The sequence below is a fragment of the Triturus cristatus genome, chromosome 2_2 (assembly GCF_964204655.1).
Source record: "Triturus cristatus chromosome 2_2, aTriCri1.1, whole genome shotgun sequence".
Lineage (NCBI taxonomy): Eukaryota > Metazoa > Chordata > Amphibia > Caudata > Salamandridae > Triturus > Triturus cristatus.
In genome coordinates, this window is record NC_140582.1 from 560,989,254 (window position 1) to 561,011,413 (window position 22,160).

Sequence of the window (22,160 nt, forward strand, 5' to 3'; positions counted from 1 at the left end):
AATTCAAGCCTAATTGCTTTGTGCATAGGTCAGTTAAGTGACTTTCTGTGGTTCTCCCGGACAAGTATTGTGGTTGTTGCCTGAGTAAGTCTTTTACCCTCTCAATCAGTAACCCAATTTTTATAGCAAAGGAAATATTTTACAGCACAATTTCCCCAAGATTCTAAAAAAAGAAACACATTCCTTCATTTCTGTTTCCTGTTATTCATTTTTTACTTTGCCCTTCACCAGTAGATTGTGCATCATTTACCGACTCACACCCCCTGAGTGCCCTGAGAATAGCAATGCAATATTCCCGCACCTTTAGTGAGCAATACTGCAGGAATTAGTAAATCCAATGTGAAAAAATACTGTGGTAGTCCATTATGCACCCTGAGAAATGTACAATTACATTGGGAATTAGATTGTTTGTGCCTATATCCCATAGTAATTACTGATTTATAGTATTTTCAACCTCTGTTTTACCAGGTTTTTGCTGGCAAAAGTCCAGGATGAGAAGAGGAAATATAAGAAATGCGGTCTTACAGCATCACTCATAACCTTGAGTTGGCCAACCGAATGAAGATTTGTTCTTAGCTCTGAATTAGCCCATAAAATCTATTTTAAAGGCGTAGGATGAGAAAACGATACGTTACACAATTTGATAATCTCAGTTCACAGGCAGTAGAAGCATCCTACAGGTTGGACAAATCTTTAGGCTTAGCAGAGTAGTAACTCATTCTAACATATGAATGATAAAAGGCAGTTAGCAGCATAAATGTGAAAATTCTTCTTCTCTGCAGGAGGAATCACTTTCACATCATTACTAAGTTTGCTTGCATTTCCTTCACTTAGACGCTGGATCACAGGTCCCTCTCTTGAATGCAGATTGCACTAAAATAAAACGTGCTACACTGGTAAGTAACCAGTGGTTAACCTATGAAGACAGTTGTGGCTGTAGTGCCTTAAAGTGATGATCAAGCTCTACAAAGCATTTTAGCTTTTGTTATGGGTGCTGTTTAAAATATTCTGGCATGCCATTTCAGATCTTTCTTGCCAGTTTGCAACAATTGCTCAGAGTGCAATGCAGGTATGGACAATTCAAAGCAGTTTGGGGCATATGCATCAACCAAACTAATACCGATTCCTTAATAGCGAAAAATAAGGAATCGCCATTAAGGAATCGGTAATTGGCATGCATCAACAGATTCGGTGAAATTTAGCGATTCCTTAAAAATCGCTAAATTTACAGATTCCTTAATAGCGGGGCACGCAAACGGCCTCACTAGCAAATAGCGAGTTCGGTAATACCGATTTGGCTAATAGCGAGTTCGGTAATACCGAATTAGCTATTACCGAATCGGTAATAGCGAAATCGCAAATTGCCGCGTCGCTCCGGGAACGGGCTGATGACATCACCAACCAGGAAATACTGCTGCCCCACCCACATAGCCTCGACAGAGGAGCAGACAGGAGCTGGAAAGAAGGACAGGCTGTGCAGAGTGAGGCCACACAGATTCTGCCATTCACATCACACATCCATCATGTCGCAGGAAGTGCCATCCAGCGCAGAATCTGCACGCAAGCGCAAGAAGAAGTTTTCGGACAGGGAGCTGGAGTACCTCATCGAGGGAGTGTCCAGCAAACACGACCGCCTCTTTGGCAAGCTGTCCCTCAAGGTGCCTGAGACCGAGAAGCGGCGCATCTGGCAGCGCATCCGTGAGAGGGTCAATGCGGTTGGCGTCACTAGCCGCAGCATCGACGACCTTAAAAAACGGTGGTATGACCTGCGGAAGCGCGCAAAAGAGAGGATTGCTGAGAGGCTCCGGGAGGCAAGAAGGACTGGAGGCGGAACAACCACTGCACCATCCAACACAGCCCTGGAGGACCTTGTGGAAGGGACGATAGAGTGGGAAGCCGTCGTGGGGGTGATCCAGATGGACACAAGTGCCCAAGGTAAGATGCATGCCTGTGCCACACCCAGCATAGCGTAAATCCATACCCATGCCCCCAGCCCAATCTCACTGTGTCTGCAGCTCTGGCACAGACAGCTCCACACATGACACTACTGCATCTTGGGAGTTGTAGTCTAGTCAGCCCAGAGTGCAGGTACAGGCGTAAATCCTCTGAGCACACACCACATATTTTGTACATGGCTGTAGACTGTTCATTTGTTGGACCACAGAGGGACATTAATGGGTACAACACTATGTAGGTGTAATCATCCCACTAATCATGCACTGTTTCACACACAGATGCATCACCTGGGGACTCTGACGACAGCGACCAGCTGATCATTTCTGAGACACCCGTGGAGTCAGACCAGGAGACTGCGCAGGATGCGCACGCACCGCCAACACCTGCCACCCCACCAGCACCACCTCCACCAGCGCCACATTCAATGGCACCAGCACCAGTGCCACAAGCCAAGGCACCAGCACCTGCGCCACAAGCCAAGGCACCAGCACCTGCGCCACAAGCAACGGCACCAGCAAAACAGCCTGCAGCTAGTACAGCCACAATACCGCAGAGGCACAGGCACCAAGTTGCGCCCTTGCAGGAGATGGCAACCCCCCCCCCCCGCAATTGGCACCCACGCAGCGCACATCCACACCACCTGCTGCACCACCTGGAGGCTCAAGACACGCACGGCGTCACAGGGCCCGTCGCAGTTCCGTCTCCTCATCAGACCAGGATGTCCCAACAACCTCTGCAATCGAGGAGAGGATGCTGCGTACACAGAACCTGCAGGGAAGACATGTGGCTAGCATCAGCTGCAATATCGTGCGCCTAGCGAGGGAGATGCGCGCCATGACTGCAGCAGTCACCGACATGGGCTCCGCGGTCAGGGACATGGGCACGGCGGTCAGGGACCAGACCACTGCGGTTGCTGATGGCAATGCTCAGCTCAGGGAGGAGGTACGTGAGCTCACCCGTGCCATCAGGGAGGGCCATGAGTCCCAGAGGAGGAGTAACCGGCAGCTAATGTTGCGTTCTGCCGCCGCTACCAAGGCCATACAACGGCACAGCAACTGCACCGCTGTGTTGGCACGCCGCACAGTCTCCCTGCAGGTGGACCTTGGGCACTTCTGCGGTGATGTGGCCAAGTCACTGGGACACATCACCACTGCTGTGGAACAACTTCAGAGCAGCACATGCAGTGCTGCAGCATTGGGAGGGGATGACACCAGTGAGGCTGCCTCCAGTGTCAGCAGCGTGTCACTGGCAGAGGCCAGCACCAGGCGCAGAAGTTCGCGTGCCTCCACGGGGACAGGCCGTGGTGAGGCTTTGGATGCACCTGAGCGGAGGCTTGGTGTACGTGGCAAGCGCCACTAGAAATTTGGACATGCTGCAGGTCCATGGTGGAGCAACCATGTCCATCCAATTATTGTGTTTGCACAGGCCTGACTTTAAGGAACCTTTTATTTACATTTATGCAATCGGAGCATGATTCACAATGCTAGTTCTGTTGCACAATCCTCAGTGCTACTGTGCATTAAACAGTTGCACCCAACACCAACTTGTAATGTCTCATTTTACCCAGGGTCAAAAATGATTTTGCATTATGTCTGTCCGCCTCCTATGGCCCTCTGCTGTGTTTGGGATGTGTGCCGGTCGTCGTTGGGCGGGTGGTTGGTCAGCCTGGGGGTCGTCATCCCTGTCCACCTCCATGGGTATCCCCCTTCTGGTGGCAATGTTGTGCAGCATTGCACATACAGCAATTATTCGACAGCATGTGTCTGGTTGGTATAGCATGGCGCCGCCAGTCTTGTGGAGGATACGGAAGCGGCTCTTGAGAATCCCAAAAGTCCGCTCTATCACATTCCTCGTGCTGATGTGTGCAGCGTTGTAGCGATGTTCCTGCGGGGTTGCTGGATTTAGGTATGGGGTGAGTATGTATTCCCGCAGGGCGTAAGCACTGTCACCTAGAAGATAGAAGCATAGACTTAGCATTGGTGATGTACATACATGTGTGGTGTTGGTGTGGGGAAGCGTAGTTCTACGTACCTAACAGGAGTCCCTCTCCAAATTCTCCATTGAGTAGTCGCCTGTGCATTCCACTGTTGCAGAAGATGTATGAGTCGTGTGTGCTCCCTGGGAATTGTGCCACTAGGTCCGTTATGATGTTGTTGGCATCGCACACAACCTGCACGTTGATCGAGTGGTATGACTTGCGGTTCCTGAATAGGTACTCATTTGCTGACGGAGGACATATGGGGATATGCGTGCAGTCGATGCATCCAATCACATGTGGAAATTGTGCCACCTGGTAGAATGCCTGTTTGGTGCGGTCCAACTGCTGTGGGGTTGTGGGGAAGCTGATGTGTGTGTGGAGCATTGTCAGCATGGCATCTAGGAATTTCTTGAAGAAGCGTGACAGTGCGCTTTGCGAAACACCTCCGGCAACCGCAATTACCCCCTGGAAACTCCCTGAGGCCAGTAGGTGCAGGCTGCATAGGACCTGAACGTGCGCAGGGATAGCATTTGTCCTGTGTGTCTGGTGCTGCAGTAATGGTTCCAGGTCTGCAATCAGGCGCATGATCATAGCGCGATTGAGGCGATACTTCTGGTACACCTCGTCCTCATTCTGGCCGAGCAAGGTTATGCGCAGTCTGAACACTCGCTCCTGGACCCTTCTCCTGCGCTGTCCTGCTGCATTGATCCGCATCCTCCTTGCAAGCACGTAGAGGGCAGCCATTTTGTGGGAGCCAACAGGGTCTCCTGGGCCACATTTAAGGGTTTAGTGATTGCCTCAATCATTTGCACATGTAGGAAGAATTTATCCTCATCTTTTTTTTTTTTTGTAACTTTACCTCCAGGTTTTGATTCCCCTTATTTAGCTCTAGCAAAATAGCGATTTTTGGGATTTTCGTTATTAGCGAGTTTTGTTGCATTGGGGTGCGATTCGTTATTTGCTATTGGCAATTTCCGGGAGCTAATAGTGATTTCGGTAATTGCTAATTCGGTATATAGCGAATCGGTAAATTAGCATTTTGGGTATTAGCGATTCGGTATGTTCGAGGTTATTTATTTAGCGATTCGTTATTTGCTCGGGTTTTGGGTTCATGCATTGGGATTGGGTATTTTTCACGCGATACCGGGAGCTATTAACGAATCGGTATTTTACCGACTGGATTTTGGCTTGATGCATAAGGGTGATTATTGCTTGTCTCAAGGAGACAGTCAGCTTCACTGGCCTTTGTTCTACCACAGTTAGCATCAGTAGAATGTCACATTCTCAATAGTAATAGCAGAAAGATCATTTAGCACATTGTTGTTGACAACAGTCGTACGGCTGTAGATGTACTAGAGGTTCTGCACTGTCTATTGTGAAAGGGACACTGGAGCAGATAACAACTCTTTTGGCTGTCCTTCTCCTGACATATATTTCAGGATAACACACCAGAATTAACTGAAAACAGCCTTATATCACTTTTCTCTAGAGACAAGATGCCTGTCAGCTGTGCCAGTGTCCTATATCAGGAAATTTTATGCTCCGATCATTTGCGTATAAGTGGGAGAAATGCGTTTCCTTCTAAGTTATTGTTAAGGCTGTGAAAGTTAGGCCTGAGATGTGATTTTAAAAATTGATATAGGTATCCTGAAACCCTTTCCTAGTCCTTTGGGAGTTGATGAAGTTGGCTAAGTTCCACCCACCCCATTTGTAAGACAGTGGGGTTTGGAAATTGTTTGGGGAGAGTTGATTCAACTCTTGTAGACTATTGGGCAAGGTTTGGAGAGAATTTGAAGGGTGCAGTCAGAACCCTCCATGGAACCCATGGGAGATTTGGAATGGGGTAACATGTTCGTCCCTTTCCTTTTGGCAAGGTTGAGAGGAATTTGTCATGGTACACCAAAGCCTTTGGCAAGGATGGAATGTGTTATGGAAGTTCATAATGGTCCTTGGAATGCTACATGCAACGGGTTGTAGTCACAGAGACAAGACACAGGGTGTGGTAAGATGCCACGGGTTGTGCCCAGATCTTGTTGAGAACAGTTGAAGGCTGTACATTGCTGGACCTAAAGTCAAGATGGATAAGCATGGCCAGGAGTCAGGTCTTAAACTCAGTTGTCATGTGGGCCAGGTGCTGCATGCCACTGCAGGCTACTTCCTGCTCCCAATTAATACTGCACATCACCAAACTTCAGCTCCAGGAGGCATAGGGGCTTGATGCTGGCCATTGTCAGAGGCTATAAGCTGTCCCCAAGTTCCTATGCACATAGCTGAAGGACATGAGCAATGGAATCTGGGAGCAAAGAAGCCAAGCATGTATTCTGTCTTCATGCTATCTCCCCCTGTGACAGTTCTCCTGTCCAGCTTGCCTACACTCTGCTACCCTCTGCTGCCTGTCTACCTGCTACCCAATGTTTGTGCCTTCTCTGCTTGTTTCTTGCTTTACTTTGCTTTTCTGCTCGTTTTTCGGCCCTCTGTTTTGCCTTTCCTGCTTGTTTTTCTGTCCTCTGTTTTGCCCTCTTCTTCTTTGTTTTACCTTTTCTGCTTGTTTTTCTGTGCTCTGTTTTTCCTTTTCTCCGCATTTTTTCTACCCTCTGTTTTGCCTTCTTCTACTTCGTTTTTTCTACCCTCTGTTTTGCCTTCTTCTACTCTTTTTTTGCCTTTTCTGCTTGTTTTTCTGCCCTCTGATTTGCCTTTTTCTGCTTGTTCCGTCCCTCTTCCTGCCATTACCCTCCTCCTGCCATTTTCCTCCTCCCACCACCCAAGGCCCCACCTCCCTCCAAGACCTACTTAACGGAGGCCGCAGAGCGACCCCATTGAGCAGGTCCTTGTGTCAGCTCCCCATGTAACAGTTCTCCTGTCCAGCTTGCCCACAGTATGCTACCATCTGCTTCCTGTATACCTGCTGCCCTCTGTTTTGCCTCCTCTGCTCGTTTCTTGCTCTGACGTTTTTTTCTGCTCATTTTTCTGCCCTCCCTTTTGCCATACATGCTGCCCTCTGTTTTGCCTCCTCTGCTCGTTTCTTGCTCTGTTTTTTATTTTGTGCTCATTGTTCTGCCTTCCGTTTTGCCCTCTTCTGCTCCATTTTGCCCTTTCTGCTCATTTTTCTGCCCTCTGTTTTGCTTTTTTCTGCTTGTTTCTTCCCTCTTCCTGCCATTTCCCTCCTCCTGCCATTTTCCTCCTCCTACCACCTATGGCCCCAACCTCCCTCCAGGACCTATTTAATGTACTCTGTTTTGACTTTTTCTGCCCTGTATTTGGCCTTTTCTGCTAATTTTTCAGCCCTCTGGTTTGCTCTCTTCTGCTCTGTTTTGCATTTTCTGCTAGTTTTATTGCTCTCTGTTTTGGTTTTTCTGCTTGCTCGTTTTTCTGCCTTCTGTTTTGACTTGTTAAGCTCATTTCTTCCCTCTTTTGTTTTGTAAACAATTTGTTTTAGCATTTATAATAAGATATGCATAACAATATTAAACAACTTACCCCCATACCACAACCCTCCCTTAAGTCCATTCCCCTTTACAGTATGTATACAACACATATTTATTTAGCAAATTTAATTTTTATCCATTTTCTATCCCAGAATCATCACTTTTTTCTAAATCTTTAAAGGAATCTAGTAAATGATCCCATGCACAAACATTTTCATTTGATCTTCTTCCTTTCCTCACATCACTATAGAATACTTCACTCTCATAACCCGCCCAACAAACCAACTCCACTTTCCATTTTGCTATACTGGGGGCCCTGGGTGCCTTCCAGTTCATAGTTATTTCATGTCTTGCAAGTACCAAAGCTAAGTCAATAAATCCTGTAGTATTTTTACACTTTGTAGTTCTTGGAAATCCCCCCACCAGACAGACCATAGGACAAATAATCTCTTTGTTATCTCATTTATACAAAATATTACTTCCCTCCAGTATTCCACTAATAATGTGCATGACCATAACATTTCTGCATCCTCTTCAACACATATCTTGCAGGTCACATTTGTCTGATAACTTCAAGATATTTTTACCGGAGTTAGATATGCTCTATGCAAGTAGAAAAAAATATATCATTTTAAATCTTAAATTTCTATTTACAATGTATGAATTTCCAAGAATTTTACACCATTCCAACTCTGGTGTTGGATGTGCCAGATTCTCCCACTTTTTTCTTAGACCAACAAAAGGGGTTAACATATCACTACTTATTGCCCGATAAAGACACATTACTGCCTTCATACAACCCCATCGTAGTACACAATATTTGACAAGCACTATGTACTTGCGGCTCTAAATATTGCCCTTTAGGGATCTCAAAAGTGGCAGAGATTTCCTCAAATGATTATATCACTCCGTCAATATACAAATCTTCTAACTAACACACCCCATAGTTTCCCACTCCAGTAAGCCCACACAATCTTCCCCCCCATAATGATTAGTTCCAAACTTATCAAGGGAACACCCAGGGCATTGGGCCTCATGCGTATGAGTCAGTTGAAGTTCCCAATGGCGTTTCTTCCCTCTTCTCATGGTTTCCTCAAGACCTAGCTTTTCAACAGAGACCTCGCACCCAATGGGTGACAGTGCTGAGTTCCACAATTGCTGATTGATTTTGTGGGTACAGGGATCAGGTGTAGAGTAAAGTAACAGGCTGGTAATTTGATCACACAGTGACATAGCCAAATGATGTTTTGCCCATAAACATACATTTACTGTGAAAAATACCTCCATTTACACCTGCCAGGAATTCACAAAACAATGCCTGGTAGGTGCGAATTTGTTTACATCTTCAGATTTCTTCACCAAAGTTGTAAATCACACTCAAGCGAACAGAAAAGGGTGTTCCAAGGCAGGCTACTCTTGGACGTTTTGGAACAACCTCAAACATATACATTTATGGACATTTTCAAAGTGCAATTTGACCCTTTCTCATCCTGGAAAAGGTCAGATATTTACTCCAGCCAAAGTATGGAGTAATTCCTTTTCCAAGATGGGCAGGGGAATGACACCCCCCCACATTTGGTGTGGGAGTAGAGGAAGGCCAAAAGTTTCCGTGAAAAAGAAGGAAAAAAGTGTGCATGAATGCCAATTCCCCCCTTCCCCATGCCATGCAGAATTTTATGCTATGTGGAGTTCACCACAGGGGAATACAACCTCACAGAATGTCATGTAACATTTCCAGATGGAAACTTCTGCCAGGCACAACATTTCTGGCTTACGTCTGAAAAATCTTGTAGATTAAAAAAACAAACTCAAAATACAGCTGAGGTGGAAATGTAAAGCTGCACAAATATTTTTACATTTTTTGTAAAGAGCCATAGGACTCCTGGAACTCATTTCCTAGTCCACATGTAGTCTCTTAATTTTGAAACAGTAATTATAATTCTGCTCATAATGGCACTTAAATGTAATAATGCTGCCTTAGTTCTGATTAAGGTAAAGATCACTTGTTTCTATGTAACCCTCCACACCATATGTTTGTCATCCCCCTGTGCAAGTTAATGGGACAACACTTATCTAACATGAGATGGTTTAAAGCTGATGTGGTATTATCTTGTGTTCTTTCATTTACACAGCGGCTTATATATAAACCGAATCAATTATTATGCTATATATTTTTTTTCATATGAATCTGAAGCATTGCTCCGTAGAAAGCATATAGCTATATCTGGTAAGCTGTGCGATTGTATAATATTGTAATTTAATTTTCTTAGCACTTACCTAGGCCTGGGTGGTAAATTCCGTTCTGCTTGCGGAATTTGCGGAATTTGGTAATTTTGCGTTCCACGGAGAACGCGGAATTGCCAAAAATTCTGCGATCCGCGGCTTCGCAGAATTTTTTGCTTGTTCGCGCTTGCAAAATGCATGTTCGCGAGATATTTCTCCCCAAGCACGCGAACAGCGTTCGCGAACAAGAAAAAAGCATCGCGAACGGGCGGAACAAGCAATTCCGCATGTTCACTGAACTTTTGCGTGCTCGCAGAGATTTTTTACCATTTCGCGGGGATTTGCGTAGCGCGACTGTGCAAATTCCGCCCACCCCTCCTACTTACTACCCATGATGAGTTGATGAAGCACTTTATGGTGAGGCAAAGTCAGTTGTGCTGGTTACGTGAACCGAAAGTAGTTTGGAAAATATGGGATACTGTCTTTTTACCAAAACATGAACCCATTCTTATGCCACATTTTGTATGGCCTGGAAATTATGCATGAAATATGGTCTGCTTTCCCAGATGCCCATAATGTAGCTCTGTTTTGCTTTACCAAAACCTTTGCCACGATCAAAACCCAAACAGTGCAGATGAAGTAATAAATTATCTTTGGGCATTTGAGTTTGAAAAAGATTTATCTTGATTTGAAAGGATTTACAGAAGATTAAACTGTTAGTACATTTCTTCTGAACTCATAAACAAAAATTTTGATTTACCAGGTAAAACGTTTTTCATTTGAATTTCATTATCAAGTTAAGAATCACAGTTGCATAAGTTGCACATTGGCTTATATATTATAGTTCTCTTTTTTATTCTCTGTGGAATATGGATATATCGGGATGCAAACTGAAAGCTATTCATTTCAACGGGTTTTTGGTACATGAAATTTTTTTGGTTGAAAAAGATTTATGTGTGTGAAAAACAATTCTCTGCCGGCTAATTCGTGTTCAAAATATTCACACTTTGACCAAATACATGGTTCAAACAAGGATTTAGTTTTTCTCACCATCCTGCATGTTTACAAATGAAGTGTTAAAGTATAGAACAGTAGTTTAATATTAAATCCTGTTCCAATAGCTCTTTTTCATTTCTTTACAGACTACTCAAAGACTTCCAAGGATTCCAGTTTACACCTCGCTCCAGAGAAGAGTTACCACCAGACTTCCCTAGTGACATTCCTGGAATCTGTTACTTTCTAGATGCTTACCATCAGGGAAAAAATTCAAAGATTTGCTTCCAAACGAAAAGTTTTGATGCTGCAAATGCTAATTTCTTTGGCAAATCAAAGGGATAGATGTTATTTTGCATTGTCAAATGCAACTTTGTAAAAACCTATTTTTTACATGTATAAAGAAGGTTTAACCGTATATATGAAAGCACTTTAATGCACTCCGTGAAAAGGAAACAACAGATACCCAATGCCACTACTCAAATGCCAGGCGGTGTAACACCAACTACTTAACAAAAGAAAATACTTATTGCAGGTAATGCAAACATGTGACGTAATACTCTGCAGCACATAGTACGCTTTTCCTACAGTATAATTGTTTGTGAATTACTGATTATATAGCTGTATGTTGTATTTTAAACACATGACCCTTAAAATATGAATATTTCAACATTTCTGCATGCACATACGTATGCCCTTTTATGTACAAATAATTAGAATATTTTGTGTAATTTTGCTAAAACCTAACATATTACAGGTTATGGTTAAATAAGTATCAGCCTGGGCATTTATGGCACAAAACCTTAAAACGCCTAAGATTAATTCAGGACAGTGCTCTTGCCCAGATGTCCCAGTCAGTAGCATCTATAAATAACATGAGCTTCTTGCACAGGATCATTCATTTATTTTGGGGTTTTGCACCAAAATACATTTGGTTGCTCATTGCCATCTCAATACATTGTTGAATCCACCTGTAAGAAAGCAGAATTCTGGGCATTGAGCCAAAATTCTGCCCCGCAAAGATAAACAGATAGGTTTCAACAAAGGTAATTTATGTTCACACTTGGTAGCTTGGCCTAATTGATAAGGCAAACTTGAGAGAATGTATAAGCAGGTAATGGGTACAACAATCATGCCTCTTCAACAATAAAAACTGAAATAAAGAACTCAATATCTACCTTCAATATCTACGACTAGCTTAACTAATAATTATAATATGATTAGAAAAGTAAAGGCTAATGGGAAGAAGTAGATTGGGGTAGGGATAAATAGCCCACACATATTTTACATTAAATTGGTTAAACAGACAGTAAAATGATCCTTTGGTGGTAAGAATTTGGCCTGCCACAAGAAGACAAAAGAGAAAAGACAGAGAAATGAGAGGAATCAGCGGAAATAAGAATAATTGTTTTTTGGATAGGGTTAGTATTAGAAACACATGAATGAGGTACATAGAGAGCTTCTCTGATGAAATGCGTCACCTGTTGACAAGATATTGTCATAATAGGGTGCCCACTATGAGCTGTTCTTCGGACATACCTGTGTCCTCCACGAGCTCTCTGAGCAGTCCCATGTTTAGTCTAAAGAAGAGCCATACTCAGCACACCACTTAACTCACCAATCATGAGTTGGTTGAATCTGGAAATTAGATCTGCTTGAATTAAATCGCTTCTGGAATCAGCTCAAGTATACTAAAACAATGGAATAGAATGTGGCATTGAGAGTTGTATCGAATGAAAGAGGTGGATTTCTAAAACTATAGAAGCAACATCTCTGAAGGGCAGAAGGTGTTTCCAAACCACCAATAGTGCTGCACCAGGGCCAGCTACCTGATTCATAGTGGTGGTGAAGGATGCGAGAGGCGTTGCAAATCAAGAAGTTAAATAGACAGTTATTTTTCCATTAAGTGATCTAATATCATAAAGCTAGTTCAGGGATGTTAATTGCTGAAATTATTCAGAAGTGAAGATGGTTTTCAATAAAGGTAGAAGTATTTTTATGTCAGAAGATAAGATGTCTTGGAGAATTTAAAGATTTATGGTACAAAATTACAATATTGCAAAGAGATGTAGAAAGTGTTTGTGAGAATGGTAAGTAATGTGATGAGTAGCTTTCAATTACAAGACAATCTATGTAAACTAGAAAAGATTGAGTTTAGAAAAGAAAAAGTTTTGTTAGAAGGTCTTGAAGCAGTGGTGAATTGTAAACTGATTTCAGGATTTATTGTGAGACTATTTCAAATTCTGTCACTATTCAATAAGTGAGAGGGAGTCACCAAGAAAAGGAGAGTGGATTGTTTTTGACAGCTTAAATGAAAAATGTGGGGTATTTATGGGCTACAGCAATATGGACCTAAAAATATAAGATGTCCTGTGAGCACTGTTTATTTTTCTGCTTTTCGGAATCAGTTGATCATGTGTAAAACATATTTCTGTCTGTAAAACTTGCATAGTTTATTCCACAAAATATCAGTGCATTAGTGAGGGCCCACTTAAATTGCTTCTGTTCCTGGTAAAAAAAAAAATGCAATAATGTGCTCAAATATTTGAGTTTGTGCTGTTAGAAGGAATCAAAATGAAATGGTTATTAGTTATTTAATGAATAGGCAATTTATAAACCTCCAAGAGATTAGTGGTTTTTGTCTTCCTTCATACTGCATTTCTAATTGCTCTTAAGGATGACAGATACGTCTCTGCAGGCTCGTTGGAATGATCTGCATTGAAAATGCCATTATGAAGAGGAATTAAGACATACAGTTTAGCAATGCTTCAGCTTATATCATGAGGTTATTGAAGTGCAGTACTGAGCTTTATCTTCTTGTCTCTTTCCTTGGTTCTCTTTTTAAACAAATATGTGAATTCTAAACCTAAGACAGGAACGTGTATTGACAGAACAGCCCAACCCTTACCCTGATGAGCCCTATAAAAATGAAGGCAACTCACGGAATCCCCCTTTCCTGTCTTCTTGTAAGCAGGTTTGGTTGCTGTTTCAAAGTTATATTCTGGGCCTGGGCTTCATATCAGCCTCATAGTGATATGCATAATGCACTGGTTGATGAGATGCTCTGCAGCATAGTGCCTTGTCCCTGGAGTCATGCAGGGAATGGCTTGTAGGCTGAAGGTGATATAGTAGTCCCTAGAGTATTAGTATATGAAGAAACATACTAGGGGAGCCAGAATAGGCCTAACAATTAGAGATGAACGTAGTAATTTACAAGACTGAAACTTGAAGAATATGAAAACGTTAGGTACAGTGCCGAGCACAAGCACATTCTCCATGGAATTTCACTGGAAAACATGGTGAATTTTACATGGAATTATGCCTTCTTAGAATCAAGAGCAAGTATGTGTTTCTCCTCTCAAAGTCAATCCATGGCTTTATTCCTGGGCAGCTTTCAGTTTGAAGGATAGACTTCGATTTTCCCAAGCTTTTTAGGCTTGGCTCTCTCTGGTTTATGAGGTGAGCAAAATTGATAAGATCAGCCTGGCTAACACAGGTAGATAAAGCTTCCAGAAATTGTAGCATATGGGGGGGGGGGCAAATAAAGACAGAAGAATGTACATTTGAATAAAATGGCCAGGAATAAGAAAGAAGGCAAGGTACTGTGACAATAGGGTATGGACAAGAGTATACACATTAGGGTATCAGTATGATGCCGGTAGTAGAGTAGCAATGGGTTATAAGTTCTAGGGAAGAGGTAGAGTTAAAAATCTTAGCATATACGTGCAGGTAGATTTAGATGAGTAGAATCAGGGAAAACGTTATAATGGTATGTAGATTAAGGGGTGCTAAGGTATAGGGCGTGGTAAAGGTACTAATATGAAGGCAATAGTCGAGTATTGGTAACAGTTGATGTACTAGTACATATGTTGTGGTAGAGGTGCATGGATTTTGCAAGGAATTTTAAAAACCAAATTAGGGAATTAGTAGATGTAGAGGTACTAGTTGTATAGACAACCAGATACTAAGGAATATGCAGAAGTGTAGGAAAGGAATACAGAAGAAAAATAGTTTAGGAAGAAGAAGGCAGAACCGGCTTAGTGAGGGAACATAACGAAAGAAAAGAGGAAAGAAAAAATGATGAGTAATTCAGCAGGAAAATGGAATTCGGGTGAAGGGCAAAAAAGGGAAGCAAGTGATTTATGTGATTCTGGCAAAAAATAGCATTACGCAATTTTTTCACATAAATAGCAATCACCACAATTGATTTAACATTCTTGCAAAACAACTTTATGGAGAAAGTTTAAGTATCTTTAAAACTAGAAACACATACAACCATAGCTTCTTTACAGACTATTCTGAGTTTCTTGTTTTGGTGGCATGATACATTTTTGTAGTTGATGTGACTTTGAGTGCAATTTTGGTGTGAATTTTCATTTAAGGTTTATTACCAGAAAACTGCAAAGTCTGCTGAACTGCAGCTGAATAACTCATGTTTATACAATAAAGAATGCCAATTTGGCCTCTCGACCATCATTTAGAATGTACTGTCCCCTCTTAGATCAGAATGACTTTGACCTCTCTGCTTATCTTAATACAATATTGAATATTGCAGGAGTTGGAAAATGAGGCAAGCTGAGCAGTTGGTTTGGTGAACCATGGTGAGTTTAGTATTGTACAGAGAAAATCAAACTGGTTGGTGGAATATTTGAATTAAGCTCAGGTAATGTGATAGTTACTCTGGGCCTCATTCCAAACCATCATGTTTTGCTCACCGTGCTACTAAATAAGGGCAGAAATAGTATGGAAATCAGAATTGGTCCTGTCGCATCTGTGAGGCTTTTCCCTGCTGAACTTGAATTCAAGTAACCCCAGAGTACTTGGGTTTCAAAAGTGAGAGACAGCAAGAGTTATATGTTATAGCATTAAGTGATGGTTGGAATAAATGCAGCCACTGTTCACAACCCTATACCACATTGCAGTTGATTGTCTTTTTGCTCACACTCCTTCTACAAAAATCATCTGCAATATCTTCATTAGCAGTGGTGCCATCACAAGAGGAATAGTCCAGCTAGACCTGATCTCTTCTGAATGAGAAGACGTGCACCTCAGGCCTATTTTGGCATTTGACCTTGCGTGGCCTCATCACAAAGGTGGAGCTTCAGTTCTGTGGCACATTGAGCTCTAGGCCCAAAATCGTTGTACTTGTGTGAAGAAATGTCTCTATTTGCAATTTTAGAGCCAGTGGCAGCATTGTGGCTGCTTTTGAGAGGTTTTACCTACAAAGGTATGTTAACACCCACACACACTAGTTATGGGGGTATGACATATCCCTTGCAGATGTTTTCAACCTTTAAAACACACACAGGCTTACATCTGTCAAGAGTAGGTGAAAAATATGTTTCCAGGGTAAAAACATAGAGGGAACACCCACAGATGTAAGCAAGACTCTATTAAAAACAAATGTTATGTTACATTTTCTTTTGTAAACATTTTCCCCGATGGAAATGCTCCATGTGTAAATGGTAGTTGCTTGAGGGCTCTTGAAAAACGATACCTGACGTTTTTCCCATAAGAACTCCTTGCAAACCAGCCCCTTTTTGTTTTGGATAATAACTCTTGTAATCCTGAATGAGTAATTGATCCTCTTGGTGGGCTTCACTGAGAAATCTACTGGGTCATGTCTCAAGCAAGGCTAGTAATTAGGAGTACTCTCTGTGATCATGGCCTTTTAATAGTGGGAATACATTTCTGGAATAAGTCTTGAACATTCATCTACAAGATCAGGACATAAAGAATGGAAGTTATATCTCCAGTTTACACCACTGAGGATGTATCATTAATACTGCTATTAAGAAGGCTTCTTAAAGAAATTCAAAAATATTTATTTGCCTCACACGTCTCTAAGTTCCTCAAGAACGAATGCCACATTTTCCTTTAAGACTGGTATCATTATGTTACATATATTAAAGAATACTACTTGTCCTTCATAAATGTTTTAAGTCTAATATGAAAATTTGATCGAATTTTTCTCAATAAATTAACACGGCAAAAGATACTGAGCAAGTGTTCTCAGTTAGATATTTGCAAGGATAAAATTGTGACATTTTACCCTAACAAATGGGATTTGCACATACAGATATTTGTCAGTATAATGACAATTATGAATTTGCAAATACATTTGTTGGGGTGGGTTTGTGACACTTCTTGAAGGGTCCTCCTGTTTAAATTGGTGAAAACATACAAGTAGTTTTGTGGGCATTTTAGGTAGTTGCCACTTTGGAAGTGCTTGCACATTTATGCTTCCCAAGTACAGGTGGGTTATTCTCGGTTTGCAATTTGGCAGTAACAACATTGTATCTCTTGGTGGTGTAAGACTAGGGGCCTGTCTATGTGGAACATGTTCCCTGTGAGAAAGTAACACGACAATCAATATGCTAATGTACGTTTCAGTTAAATTCCACTTGCATAGTTGTACACATAGGTACAGTTGTGCATTCAGAAATACTTTGTGTTTGAGTGCTGTCACTGATTTCCAAGACTACATCTGGGATTCTGTTTGAATACCGTCAAAGTTCTAAATGTGCTCCAAACATGAAAACTCTTGTAAGGGAAAATATTCCTTGCCTTCACAGCAGCTCCTTTGAGAATCGAGCCCAGGGTGGTCCAAAACAAACTGAATTACACACATTAGAAAAGATAAGTAAGCTTTAAGCCTAAACTATGTAGCACATATTCTTTGATCCAACAATTACCATTCATTAACCATACCACCCCTATTGATTTGTCTTACTAACTAGGTTACCCCCTGTGACTCCTAAGGTGAGGCACTGTTAAATATTCTTCTTAAAGACTACAAAATGACATCAGACGTGAATATATAAGGACTCAATTCACAATGCGTTACTCCTATATTTTTAACTGATTTCTGTATTCTTCGCCAAGGACCCAGGATATACTCCAGATTTGCTTCAGTACACTGGTGTGTAAAATGTATGCATTTGGATATCCCATTGGCAGGTATAAATTTGATACAGATGCAAGCTTGCAAATTTAACTTTTTTCCCTTATGGGGAAATTTGCTTCCCAATAAAGAAACCTCCTCATCTGTCTTCCTATTGATGATACTCTGTATCCTCTACAAGCTTGCACTGGAAGCACTCCAATTCATTCTTAGACAGGAGCGCATTTCTGGGGATTTCCAAAGAGAAAAATAGCCTATAAACGATGCATAAATGACCACAAACTTCTGTGCTTGTGGGTACACTGAATTGTCCTGTTGGTGCTGGTCACTGACTAATTCAGGCAAACACTCCTCAGTAGTAAATTTGTGAATGACGAAAAATCACGATTAATAGGATTGGGAATTTGATCATTTTTTATTCCTGCGCTTTGTTCATATATGCAAAATTGTTTGTAAATCGGTCTCAAACTAGCTGTGACTTTGCCATGCAGTAGAATGTGTGCTGATGACTTCAACTATGCTCCTGTAAAAACATTTGTAAGGCCACTAATCATTTCTGTAAGAGGGGGATGAAAAATCCCTCTCCATAAACGTATTTGATGCCCAAGCTTAAAAAAATAAACATTACGTCCATGCAACTTACACCTTGAGGAATATTTAATCAATGAATGTATATTGAGAGAATTTATTTAGTTTAGTGTAGTATTGTTAAGTTTCATATTATTTTTGTATAGCATAACTATACATTTACAAGATTAGTAGACACTTGTTCAACAGTATCAGCGAAAAAATGGAAAGAAATAGTGCAGTAGCAAAAATGATCAATCATAATGATGGCTATCATGTAGTATTGTATTGGAATTTGAACCCTTTCTGTTTGAAAACACTTTCCTCTGAGACACATTGTATCCAAACACACAATTTAACAATATACGAGTTACAAAATACCCTAAGGTACTTCCTGCGCATGCTGAACCACACACAATATTCTAAATGCTGCTAATTTCAAATGTATGCTTCTATTGGGAATTAATAATGATGTCACTTGAAATGTTGTGTATTTTTGACGCAGTTAATAAAATTCATTTTAATTATATTTTAAATTAAACTTTACCTTTTAAAATAAAAACTACCTGGCATTGTGATTATTGCTATCTTGAACTCTTTGTAGCATATTATTGTATTATTTAATTGTATGTTGTAATTAGCTATGACATTTATGTTTGGCAATGTGATCACCAATGTCCATATTCTACAATAAATGGCACAGAATAATCACAAGGATTAGGATTCTATAACCATTAAAATATACGGCTCTTGTTTGGGATTTTTTTGCACTATACTTACAGGATCTTATTCTCCCATTTTTTGTGTTTTTACAATAAATGTGAAATTGGTTTTGTTTTAGTTGTGTCATTTTTATTTTCAATTGGAATGTGTAGTAGTGTAAAACCTTTGTGTGCCTTTATCTATATGCAAACTGTGCAGCCCTCTTAATGTTGTAAAGTAAATACTGCGAAAAATTAAAGTGAATAGAGGAAAACTGCTTGAGAGAAATGGAAATATACCATAGGGCAATAGACTGAATCCACATCTATTTTAATTTCAACAGTGCCAGAATGCCGTGGGAAAATTCTTCAGACAGTTGGGTTCACAAACAAAGATGCGTATTTACAATGGGATTGCGCCACCGGAACGTCACTTTTTATGACGTTTCAGTGGCGCATTGCCCTGCACTATATTTACAAAGCACATAAACAATGATTAAATAATGGTGATATGCTACTTCTATGTGTGCTGCAAAATGCGGCACACATAGAAGTAGCAAATCGCCCTTATTGATTGTTTATATGCAGTAAGGGACAGCTTCCTGCACATAAACAATCATTTCCCTGCAAAGCAGGTGCCCTTGCACTATGGCGCAAGGGTGACTGTGTTGGTGCTAGGCAGCTATTTTAAACACGGGTGCACCGCATTATTGTAAATACAGTGCATCCATGTGTTTTTTAAATGATGCGGCCCTGCAAAATGTGCCGCCTCGCTTCGCCGTTGGTCTGCAGTTTGTAAACTTCTAATAGCTAAACAAATCAATAACGTATCCTCAACTAACAACTGCGTGACATGGATGCAATAAATTAGGATTATGCTGAAAGAATGTCTGTACTTTCACATGACAATGATCTCTCAGCCTGCTAAAAATGTTGGCGTAATTTACACAAAACCACAAAAGCGTTGGCTTATTATGTTCACAGATCTCTCTGACACTCAAAGTAAATTTGCGAGTTTCCCTCTAAATTTCCTCCTCATCGGAGACATCGCCATTTTATGAGCTTTAATTGCAACATAAGTGATAGAATTTAAATTATTATATCCAGCGACTTTTTTGCAGATTGAATTCCTATTAACTTCCATTGATCATGAAATGCATAGCTTGACTTTTCATGTCTTTGATTCATAGTTTTGACCAAATTGACCAAAATCCTTGAAGTTGAAAACCATTTATAAATAAATGCTCTAATTATAAAATATATATTTATTTGTAAGAATCACTTATTCCAACAGATTTCAATGTCTTGTACAATGCAAGTTGATGAACATTTTTGAAAGAGATATTGGGCTTGGATCTTCATACTGCTACACCAACCACTCGTAAAAGTGTATAGCATTTCAAAAAGAAATTGGGTAGACACTTTTTTTGAACGTCCACTTAATATAGAAAAGGACACCATGCAATTAAGAAATTAATTCATTGAGCCAATGAGGTAGGATTACTGTTGATTTTGTTATTGCAAGATGATGTCAGTAACAATTTTCATAAATAAAACCAATATATCTCTGCTGCATTGGGCTAAGCTAATGGTTTTGCCAATGGCTGTTTGAATTGGCATTAGCTAATGGCAAAATGGTTACTAGAACATCACTAGGCATACGCATACATGCGTCATGACATCACAACCCATATGCAAGTATATGGATGCGTATGGATTTAAGAGTGTTGTAAAGAAAAGGTTACTCAAGACAGCGGCTGATGCATATCCATGAGTCATGACACGTGTCCCATTAGCAACATGATGCAGCCATTCTTTATGTACTGTTCTAAGATCGCCCATGGAACTTTAATTTAATATTAAACACGAAATTACACAGGAACACTGAAATGTCTCATAATCTCTTCAACTCTGACACATATTTTGGTCTTCCTTACCGAAATTGCAGGGACTCTGGCTCTAAATCACACACAGGTTTTGGGATCTGTTTGGTCTGAAGGTGGGAGGGTTTCACTTTTGGTTTGAAGGTGATTTCCTGGAATGGCAGAAGAAAGGAGACGGGCGAGTTTTGTGAATCTTAGCAAAATGGACCAGCCTGGTGAAAAATATTCTGAAAATAGTCACTCTCTCCTATCTCATCAGGATCTTGACGAGGTGCCACAATAAATAATGATAGGATAACACTTTTAATTTATATAATTCAGACTTGAAGTTAAATTGCCTCATGTAGGTTAAATAATGTATTTTGTTTTTACCACCCGTGGCCTGTGCAGGTAAGAGCGGTAGGGCCGGTTGGAGCGGGGGATTCGACAAACAAATATGAGGGAAATTAATTATTTATTTAATTTTCCCTCATGGTCGTTCGTCAAATCTCCCCCTCAACCTGGCCTCACTCCTCTTACGTGCAAGGTTTTTACCCAGCCTTTGTAATACTCATAGGGGGATATTCACAAGAACATGTGATAATCATTGCAAAATTAGCTTAATGCAACTTTCAACATCGCAGTCTATCGCGCCAAAATAACACCGTGTTGACGTGGCATTCCCAACACGGCGGTACCATGCGATAGTCCCACGATAACGCGTCAATTGACTGCGGTAAAATAAAACGTGACGCTGTAAAAATGCGAAACACGAACAAAGTTGCGATGCCCCAAATCGCGATACAAAAATCAGCGACAGGCCTGCAATTCCCACGCAACATGCAGGAAAATGCACTATAAAAGCAACAAAAAAAACACACCTAAACCAAAATAAACTGCGTAGCACCATGGACGCACCCGGACCGAGTGCAGAGGATGACTCGAACCCCACAAGCCCCACGGAGGACCATCCAGGAACCCCGTGTTCGGGGAAGGGCAAGGAGAAGAGGAAGAGGAAGTCGGGGTTCAGTCCACAGGAAAACCAGATCATCGTCACGGAGGTGATAGAACACTACCAACAACTGTTTGTCATCTCCACTGCGTCATTAGCACCACAAACGGAAATATGGTAGTCCATCGTGAACAACGTGAATGCAGTCGTAGTGTTGAGGAGGTCAATGGAGGAGGTCAAGAGGCGCTGGCATGATGTGAAAAAAACAACACAAGCAGAAACTCGCTGCCAACAGGAAGGCAGCAACAGCGACTGGAGGTGAGAGTCCTGCGCCACAGGAGGAGCTGGATGAGCTGGAGGAAATGGTAACACACAGTCATCAGTGTGGAGACGGTGCAAGGAGTTGGGAGTCCAGACACAGCTCAATATGACCTGACCTAACAGCAACAGGGTGAGTAACGACCAGGGACTGGGGGGACGGGGGGAGATGGACACAATGGCACACATGCACAAATATGTGTAGCACACTGCGCACACACAATGATTGTGGGAAATGTCCCTGATACCCTTGGCACACTGCAGCACACATAGAAACACCA

At 41.4% G+C, this 22,160-nt stretch overlaps 1 protein-coding gene across 2 annotated transcripts in view; it reads left to right on the plus strand.

Moving 5' to 3' along the window:
* GUCY1A1 (guanylate cyclase 1 soluble subunit alpha 1) overlaps positions 1 to 15,032 on the plus strand; it is a 436,773-nt gene extending 421,741 nt beyond the window's left edge. Inside the window, exon 9 of one of the 2 annotated variants that reach the window (XM_085641712.1) lies at positions 10,725 to 15,032. In XM_085641712.1, the coding sequence (XP_085497838.1) occupies positions 10,725 to 10,920 (196 nt within the window). In that variant the 3' untranslated portion in view covers positions 10,921 to 15,032. The remainder of the gene's footprint in view (positions 1 to 10,724) is intronic. The other variant, XM_085641711.1, reaches the window with a different exon arrangement.
* The last annotated feature ends 7,128 nt before the right edge of the window (positions 15,033 to 22,160 follow it).